This window comes from Bombus impatiens, unplaced genomic scaffold (genome assembly GCF_000188095.3).
Source record: "Bombus impatiens unplaced genomic scaffold, BIMP_2.2 scf_0933, whole genome shotgun sequence".
Taxonomy (NCBI): Eukaryota; Metazoa; Arthropoda; class Insecta; order Hymenoptera; family Apidae; genus Bombus; species Bombus impatiens.
In genome coordinates, this window is record NT_177352.1 from 20636 (window position 1) to 30722 (window position 10087).

A 10087-nucleotide genomic window follows, 5' to 3' on the forward strand; every position below is an offset into this window, starting at 1 on the left:
CCCGCTCACATCATCTTTCTTGGGAGGCCCAGCTCTGAAGTGGAAACGTTGCACCGTGCACTCTTCTGACGACCGTAAATGGCCTTTCCGGTTTGCTCTTTCCGATGGACTTCGATCTCCTTCTCCAGCACCGTCACACGTATCTCCGCCAGCCTAGTAGCTCCAATACCGCAAGCGAACCCCGTCCTCCTTGTCAACTACCATCGTACCAGCAGCGATGGTGCTTGCCGCCTCCTTTAAGGTCTTGATGTAGATGATTTTCAGATTCCACGATGTCGTCGCCACCTATATTATCTCCTCGAGCCACCGAATTAGCTCAGTCCTTATGTCAACTATCGAGGACGTTCTTATCTCCAAGACCAGCTCCACAGATACATCTGGGACTGTGGATGTCAGTTTCCTTTTTCGTACCCTGGACATAGTTGATGAGGACGAAACCCCATAGGCCAACGCCTCTTCGATGTGCAAACTCGCACTTCCCTGCGAGAGTCCTGCAGTGGTTGTTCCGGTGTATTATCCGGCGCTGGCGCCATGACCCGGTCCGTGCCCGAACTCTCTGGTCTGTCCATCCTGTCTGCAATTCTCATGAATCTCCTGGTCACCTTTGACGCAAGCTCCACTCCTCCCTCCATTTCCTGTCTCCTGCTAATATTCTCCAGATACAGGAGCTCATCTGGTGGCCTGGCGGTCAACTCCCGAACAGTCGTGATCATGGGATGCCGACACAGTGGGGTCCTACGCGCACGTGCTCTCGGGTTGTTTCCGAAGTTGCCCGTGCGGCGGCTATGTCGGCGCGCGTCCCAATATGACCTCCTTATTGCCTCATCGACAGGGCTGAATTTTCTGTACTTCCCTACCCCATCCATCCCTTACCAGTTTTCTTGCGCACTTTCGTACACACACACTGGCACAACACTCTAGTCAACTTCTTTTTTCGGATTTCCTTATTTTCCTAATAGTTTCGGTTGCAGAGTATAGAGCAACCTGAACGGGTCCTCTCCATACCGCCATCTTCAGATCTCAATATATTGTATCTACGGTATACCTATATGTGGCGTTTCGTATAATTTCTACATGCATATTTCTGTAACTGAAATAGTAATAAACACATTAAAACAAGAAATGTGACACAGATTAGATGATGCGGCGAACGAAGTGCTTGATTCTGATATGAACGACGAGCTGTACTCGAAATGCGTGACAAATTGATTGCTAACGATCTCTCACGAAAGCGATGGTACGCGAAACGAGATACGCGGTATGACGCAATCTAGCACAGAAAAACTAAACGTTAGCTAAACTAGCTAAAAACGTCGCTTTAATTATATTAAATTTAATTTCATATTTAAATAGTTCAATAAACATATTGAATTGTGATTTCAATGACATCGATAAAATATTTTGCTATTTATTTACAAATCAGATGACCTTACCGATTTCAATGATCTTGGAAGATGTTATCATGATCAACATTCTGAACGTCTTTTCCCTGTATATGTTACCGTATAGGAAAAAGGAATTACTATAGGAAAAAGTTATTTGATATCTTAATCTTGACAGCATATTTCAAGCTCACATAAATCTGTGAAGTCGTCCGATTTGTAAATAATTAGCAATATTTTATATTGAAATAAAAATATGCCTGGCATAGAAACGCCAAAAACGCTAATTCGTTTAATGCAACGGTTAATTCTTAAGTAGGAATTATGATTCCTAATCACACATTGATATACGGAGTTATCCACTTAACTCGAAACTAGCTGTCGCAACAATATTGAAAACTGCAACAGTTTAATATATACGCTTACTGCTACAATCAAACGTCGCGAGCCACCTGTGAGCTGTTATTAGAAGTATAATTAGGCAGTGTGGTTGTCGTTAAAAGCTCTTAAAGTTGGCGTTGCAATAAGGAGAAGACAAGCGAAACGAAATGAGGCAAGAAGAAAACATGCCTCGCGGATTTTCGCGCAACGATTTCATGTCCTTGTACGCTTCTGAAGCCGTCCTTCCAAACAAGCAAGTGCATCCGATTCTATACCCACATATAGCTCTTTTTTTTTATTATATTGTATTATTTGGATTTGGTTTATCTGATATATAACTGCAATTTTTTTTATTTAAAATCGCATTCAACTATCAGAATTATTAATAAACTACAATAATATTGTTCCAATTTTTACAAACCTTTTTTTATTTTTTATTTTTATTAAACATTTTCTTCTACATCGTACTTTAAAATTTGTTAACGATTACTTTCTACGAATTGATCTTTATTACCTCGTTTTGTATCGCTCTGCTGTGAATACATCGAATGTAAAAATAAGGAACAAATTGAGAAACAACAAAACACCTCACAGGACTCAGATTTAAATAAATCAGTTCAAAAAAAAATAAAAATTAATTTAACTTTCGTACTACAATACCTGGGCTCATTTGGACTAGTTGACGAACAGCGGATGTATGTTTGAACGATAAGAAGCCCAACGGTCTCTAAACGACAGATTTCACATCAGAATTCGACAATTTATATACAGGCTGTTCTGCTATAGGTGTAAAAAATGTAAGGGGTGTTTCTTAAAGCTAAAATAAGATATGAAAATCAAGAATTAAAAATTGCATCTTCAGCTTTGTTTTTTAGTTATTAACAATTAAAAATTAGCCGAAATATCCCTGTGCGCGAGCAATCCTCCTTACAAGAACAAAAGTAGGTCAGGCTAACCAGCGGGGTGCGCAAGAATCCAATCGAACGATACATAGACAGCAACTTACCTCGTACAAATAGTAAAGGAGAAAATATACAGAGTGCCCGTAATGCAAGTAAATGTAAAGTAAAGTGAATAAAGTAAATAAAGTAAAGTGAGGAAATGAAGTGTGAATGAAATAGACAGAAAAGTTTATGAGTCAATTAATTAACCTACGGCAGCTGCTAACATATTCTTAGTGTACAATGAGATTATATAAAATTTGAAAAAATAAACAATATTTCCGTACACAAAGTTTTTTTATTGCCTTAACTCATTTGCACCCAAGCGCGGATTAATCCGCACGCTGCGACTGTCTTCTATCACCAAGCGCGGATTATTCCGCAATCGGACGACTGTCTTTTATCACCAAGTGCGGATTATTACGCGCACTGTGACTGCTTTTTATTTCAGTTGCCAAGCATTCTTCAGATGTGAGAGTTTACGTTTGACCCGTTTGTCAGCATCTCGCCTATATCAGTTTATTGTATTGACCATTTTAAAGAATTTCACCAGAAATAATATGATTTAATTTCTTATTTCTTATTTTTTTTAAATAAATATTTTTTTCTTTTTTCCATTTAGAAAGTGTAGAAAGTGTATCGATAAATCCGGATTACAGTACAGTACAGTTTTGTTATTGTGCAGCATAATATACACATGTATTTAATTCGTCGTCCTCGTGACAACTAACAAAAATATCATTGAAGCAAAAAAGATTATCGATCATGTCACAGGTGGCGTAGCAAAATTTAAGTAACATAATATGCAGATTTAATTATTTACAATGTTAAACACCAACTATTCAAATCCCGAATATGTTTGGAAAATTATCAAAAGTTTATTGTAATGTTATATAATAAATATTTCTAAAAACTTACCATGGATCTATCACCCGGTTTCGCTTTCCCATATTTTATTAAGCAATTTAGACCACTGCGAAATGTACGTGCCCAAATTTGCAGCCAACCTTCTTTTTCAGAAATTGAAACTAATTCTGTGGTAATACTAGTAAAAAATAAGCAGTACAATGCTCCAGAAGTGCCACCCATTTCTTCTTCGGCTATATGAGCTAGTTCAGTAAAAACTGATGATGGGTGTGAGAATTGAAACTTGTCTAAATTTCCTAAAATTCCTGAAAATAAATATTTATCAAAGAAATTTAGTTAAATTCGATCGTATTTTCTGTATAAAAAAATGATATTAATTAATAAACTGCAGACTTTTATTCAAATTCATATTTGTACGAATATAAGTAAAACATAAAATTTCAATAAAAATTTACTTCATTTTATCACAGAGATATTACAAAATGTGTATTTTATCTCGGATATTTAATACATTTCTGCATACTATACTCATTTTGTATACTTCTGCATATTAAAATTTTTTATAAATACAGAAAAATTCACAGTCTGGTAATTAATTATATACAGGGCGTGTTTACGTTGCCAAAACCGAACACGTAAATATCTCCTTTACTATTAATGTTTAAGTTTTGATATAACTTTAATATATGCATAAATCAGGAATGATATTTACATACATATATTTGTTTCTGTTTTGTTTAAGAGTATGCGAGCGCACATGCGTCAGGCAATTATTCAGTAGATTTTATCAGAACGGGGTCACCGCATATGTCACGTGCATGTTTTGTAAGCAAGAAGAAGCAGTAATATTATGAGAATCATTGCAGATATATAAGATTTATGAAAAGATACCTTTTTTGTATTAAAATATTATTTATTAGATCAAGTCTCCCTTGTTATTTAAACTCCAATTTCTTATCTCATTATAAATCCAACAATGTTAATACAAAATCTGTATGTTATACACATATTTCTATACTACATTGCCTTTAATAAAAATTACGGCAAATTGAGGAAATTATTGAAATATGAATTTCTATACTCATTTTTTTAGAAAATATATATTTGCAGTAAGTGTTTTATAACTACAGGGTTTAAGTTGAATGAGCCTATCCAAAGTACCTATTGCAATATGTACGTGCAAATAATTGCGTAACCATCCTGAATGCACTGGAGCATCATTTGTTGGAAATATTGGGAATTTAATTCAGATTTTTTTCTATGGGTTTAATTAAAGATAAGGTATAGTCATAACCTTTAAATTTTATAGAAAATGTAAATGAACAAAAGAGAGTAAATTGTAAAGCAATAATCAGAGATCAACTGAAGTCGTTCATAAAAACGACTAAAAAGCATTATATGAACTGTTTAAAACTAATGGAGAGACATTTGTGTATCTTCTTTAATTAAAACATTTTTTCTAATTATGCACGTACATTTTTGCAAAAAAAGATATGGTCGTGAATATGTAGTCCACTTTAAATTATTCGTCTCTTTTTTTTAATATCATTTTTTCTGGCTAACCAAAAGAAAAATATGACCTTTTACGATTGCTCAAATCGTATATGATAACTAGTTTCACTTCGCACTTTTTTATCTAACATGTTGTATTTAAAAATCTAAAGAAATGTCATCATATTTCTTCAAATTGTAGTTAATTTATGATATGTAAATTTGTTATGTGTTTTGTTTAGAAATAATTATCGTATCGTAATTGATTCATACAAAAAAAAAGAAAATAATCACGAGGCATTATTAGAAACTTACGAAATGGATTAACATATAGTGTAGTATTTAGTATATCTGTAGTTCATTTTGATATTAATCTTCAAAACTTGATAATAATATTTTTAAATGAAAATAATATTTTTGAAAATTTCAAAAATGTTTTAGCTAAGAAATTGGAAAATAAAAAATATTTCCAATAAATATTATTTATTGGAAAATATATCTTATTGACTGTTAATTGAAGATATTTTACAAACTTGTATTTGAAAAAAGATTACAATCTATTATTAGAATAAACCTTCATATCTGGACGTGTTCGTCCTACTGAATATGACGTTGGACGATTACTTAATTAAATCAGTGGCTGTCTTGCCGCTTAGGCAATTCGTTTAATACCCGAAGTCACCAAGGTATTCCAAAATCAGAAAGAGAGAGATGTGAATTAGGTACGACAAGTAAGAATTTCATGCACTGATTTTCTATGTGTGAATTACGGGTTTACGCTGCGCCATTGCTGTACATGTGTAAATGCAAGGGTTTAATAACTCGTCTGGTTCGTAGATATGTAATTCCACAACCATAAAGTAATTTCTAAATCTCAATCTTCGATTCCAAACAGGAAAAATTAAACGAAAACCAAAGGATTTAGAACATTTCAGCAAAATAGCATCCGTGACATAAACCCGAGTAGTTGTGCGAAGATCTAACAACATATATGTTGAAATTGATCAAAGTGATCGGAAGATAGATGAAGAGAACAAAAATTAGATTTTATTATATCAAATTGAACGTTCAATATATGAATTCTCTATAATTCAATGTTTCAAATAGGATCAAATAGGTACTTAAATATTTGGATAAATTGTTAACAATTTTTCAGGCATACTTAAGATTAGGAGTTATTAGTCTTAGGAGTTTAGGACATACATAAGACCTTAATACGTAAAAAGTACCGATATATACCGATATATACCGATAAAATGCAGAACAATAATGTTGAATTTTGGTAGAAGGGTTCAACGATCATCATTAAATAATACAGGAAATTTTGTATTTATTCTTAGGCATGATGTGGCATACATACCAGTAGCAAGTCTGTTAAGCGTCGATCCTGTGTCACCGTCTCCACATCCTCTATCTAGATCATTAAGATGAGTTTCTTTCTGAATGATACTTTCACAAGCACTTTTCAAACATTGCTTTAATAAGTTCTGTAGTTCGAGAGTAATTTCCATTCCAATTGTTTCCACTGTCCGTACTACTGGATCTTGAACAACCTTTCGTGCATTTTCTGTAGAAATACTATATACGCAACCTGGCCACTTTGGTGCAACAGTAGGTGCATCTAGGCAACCAAGGAAGAAACTTTTATCATCTCCAGATAATTTTAAAAGAGTGATATGTACTCCAGCACTGTTCAATGACGTCATCAGTAGTCCCGCATACACACGAAGAGGCTCTATATTCATACTTCCTATATTAACAAACATTCTTTGTAAAACATTACAGTGATTAATTAACTTTATTATTGAGATTATGTATTCAACTAAATTTATTTTATTGTTAAATTTATCATATATGGTATCAAACCGTTTCTTAAGTTTTGTCATTTTTTTTCTTTCCTTTTTTTTACTTTTTCTCTCACTTTAAAAGTTTGGCGTAAAATTACAGAAAAGCATTATGAGCAAAAATAAAGATTAATACATATGAATTTAACCCCAAATTCAATACCCAAAATTCACTTCACATCGTTTAAATACTACCTGTAGGATATAAAGATTTGTCCATTACATCTTTCAAGAATTCGATCTTCATAAGTCGATTTGAATTAGGTTGGGTTAGGTTTGGACTCCCAGTTATGGAGTCGCAATTATGCGGTTGAGCCCAGCGTGCGTAAGCCCATTGAGTATGACGAGCCGACGAAACCGAGTAATTCACGCGGGCGCGCGTGAAAGGGGAAAAAGCGTCACAAAGGAACTTTCTAGTCGTCGTTGGAACTGAGTACTCCGACCGGCTGATCTGACTACGAAGTGGGTAATATGGGAGTCCTAAATACTCTCTTCCCATGCAGGGCGGTCGGAGTGGCAGCGATTCGGGCGAGGGCTCAGGCGTCAAAGTGGGTGTAGACGTTAGTTACCTCCGGAGGTGGGAAGGAGGAATAAAATCGTCTTTTTAGAGGAAGAACACCTCTCTGAGGAGAACAGTGGCGCGGGGATGATATCCGTTGAGATCATGCGGTTAACCCATCGCGCTCGATGAAAGTCATTGTGAGAGTTTTAGTCGATAAAAATACCACACTACGTGAAAAGAAAAGAAAAAATAATAGGCCTCACTAGTAGAGTCACTCCGAGAATCCAGGTTCGATTTCCACAAAAGTGGAAAAAGTATTTTTTCTACCACCAAACTTCAGGAGAAAGTTCGTAAATGCAAAGCAATCTGCGAATCAAAAAGGGAATTTTCCAGTGCGAAGAAGAGGCACTGTGGCGAAAAGGACACCGACTTGCGCCAGTCTGCCCATCGCCATGGCTTAGGGGCGCCCAACCGTACACGAAGAAATAACGGTGATGTACGACCGGATGAAAAAGGTAGCGCAACAATGGAACGGAACTGAACACACTGAAAGAAAAAACTCCGAGCGAAGAGGACCAAGAAGACTGGCAGTAGCTGTGGTTAAGCGACATGCGTGCGGTCGAGAACTAGTCGTAGACTGTGGCGAGTCACCCTGACCGTGCGGGAGTACTCTGCAAAAAACAGCAGCTCAGGAAAATGGTGGCTTCCGTAGCCGCCGTGGCTGCACACAACTCGAATAGGGGTCCGGTTTGTTATAGCACACAAACGAGCCCCCAAGGATGGTTGCACCGGATGTGCATGAAGAGGGTTAGTCCATCCAGCTCCAAGACTTTTGTAAAAACAAAGGCAAGGACGCGGGCGATACTGGTGATGTACCTCAGTATTCACTGTGCCCCTCTTATCACGTTCGAAGATGGATACCGAAAGAATTGAAGTAAAGAGAAGTAAGAATCCCGCACTACCTGCATCCTCTCTATAGGGGCTATGGAGTGTTTTTGGATATTTCCAGCACATAAAAGGAAAGAAGAGAGAAAGAATTGCGTCCGAGCCTGATGAGTTCTTCTACATCGTAGCGTCGTCAGAGCGTTCAATCTGGCGATGCTAATCGGAGGCCGGTCAAGGTAGTCCTATCAAGCTTTGAAACTTGGTTGGACAGAGGGAAGGGTAGTCCGACCTACAGCATGAGGCAGGTATCATCGGGCATAGTTGCTTCGGAGTAGTATAGTGTGTAAATAGGGCATCTCGCTAGTCTAAAACCATCCGCGCAATGCTAGACAGTAAGAGATCATAGCAGGCGGTAACCATGTTCCGCAAGCACATAATACTGCAGAAGGAGAGCACGGAGCGATATCGGTAACACACCGATCCGCAACAGAAACGCCGCTTCATCCTCCTCTGCAATATAAACCCCTATTCTTCCCCGCTGCAGTCGAGGGTTGCCCTCCCCTTCTGAAAGCTGCGGAATAATAAATACAATGAAGCTTTCCTTGAAAATGTGCGTATCAAATGCCATCATTAAGACTAAGATCATCTATCAAGAACCATAAAATACTAGATCCTCGAGCTATAGAACACATAAACAAATATAATGACGGAAACTAACCATTTAACAGTTCCCATATATGTAAGCAAGTTCATATTGTATAAGATTTCTACTATTCCTTATACTCTTTTTCTTTCCTCGTATTTCGCAAGATAATTACATATTATATTGTTGTGTATTATTATTGTATATTACCATTATTATTATATTATTTTGTATTATTTTATTTTATTTTGTATATATATGTGTAGTATCGTGGACGAAAAGCCTAAGAGATATCGGGCGAACCACGAACAATGTCGCGAGAGCCGAGGCGCCGTCGGGTCCATCAATGTGTCATGGGTCTTTTCAAGTGCACAGTTTCGTAGAAAGGACCTACGTGACCCTAGCTACGAGCGTCTGCAGAACACGTGTGCGGTGGGCCTAGTAAAAGACAATAGAATGCTACAACGGCCAGAGAGTGCGGAGTCGAGAAGCAGCGTGGGAGTCGAGAAGCAGAGCTTGCGAGTGGCGTTACCGAGAGAGTGTTGATTGCATTTTGTGAAAGTCGAGTCGTATTCTAATCATTTAGTTGTGCTGCTTTCTGTACGTTTGGCGTGAATAGTTCAGGTTGAACAACAATCGTCTTGAACCACAATCGTCTTTTCTGTCCAATTAACATCTGTATCATTCATTCCTTTGTAAACACATTATATCACGATATTACATATGTATAATATTAGATACAATGTTAGTATTACTTTTCAAATGGACAATACGTTTCAAATAAAAATTGCCAAAATTTGTAGTACTATTTAATATTTTTCTTTCACAATATGAAATAATCAGATTCTTCAAATTTGCTTAAAGCTATTTAATGCAAAAATTAGAAAAAGAATTGTTAAATATAAAATATACTATGTACATCGTATTTAATTCAATAAGGATTATTTTACAACACTTTTTAAATAAAGCTTCATTCCGACATTTTGTGTGCTTCAACAGTTATACGAAAATATCCCATAATTTTTCAGCGCAACGCTGTCGATTGTTCCCATAGCGCTGCTGGACAAATGTATAGTCTTCTTAGTCTTCTATCTATGAGAGTTTTGCTCGCTTCAGCAACCGGCTTGTTTGAATGTGTTGCCGTTCTTTCC

The 10087-nt window shown here is 36.5% G+C and overlaps 1 protein-coding gene across 1 annotated transcript; it reads right to left on the reverse strand.

Moving 5' to 3' along the window:
* Nucleotides 1–2876: 2876 nt before the first annotated feature.
* On the reverse strand, nt 2877–6828 carry LOC100742447 (dihydroxyacetone kinase 1). The gene is made up of 3 exons (XM_012391143.3): nt 6423–6828; nt 3623–3876; nt 2877–3430 (listed from the first exon to the last, which is right to left on the reverse strand). The coding sequence occupies exons 1-3, from the start codon at nt 6826–6828 to the stop codon at nt 3323–3325; spliced, it is 768 nt and encodes a 255-aa protein (XP_012246566.2). The 3' UTR covers nt 2877–3322.
* Between the last annotated feature and the right edge of the window lie 3259 nt (nt 6829–10087).

What these genes read in the sequence shown, in the direction of transcription:
- LOC100742447 (XM_012391143.3), bottom strand. Translation starts at nt 6,828, where the DNA reads ATGTTTGTTAATATAGGAAGTATGAATATAGAGCCTCTTCGTGTGTAT. An exon ending in GCTTAACAGACTTGCTACTG is followed by an intron (nt 3,877 to 6,422) that starts GTATGTATGCCA and finishes ATTTATTTTCAG; the next exon opens with GAATTTTAGGAAATTTAGAC. An exon ending in AACCGGGTGATAGATCCATG is followed by an intron (nt 3,431 to 3,622) that starts GTAAGTTTTTAG and finishes TATTTTTGTTAG; the next exon opens with TTGTCACGAGGACGACGAAT.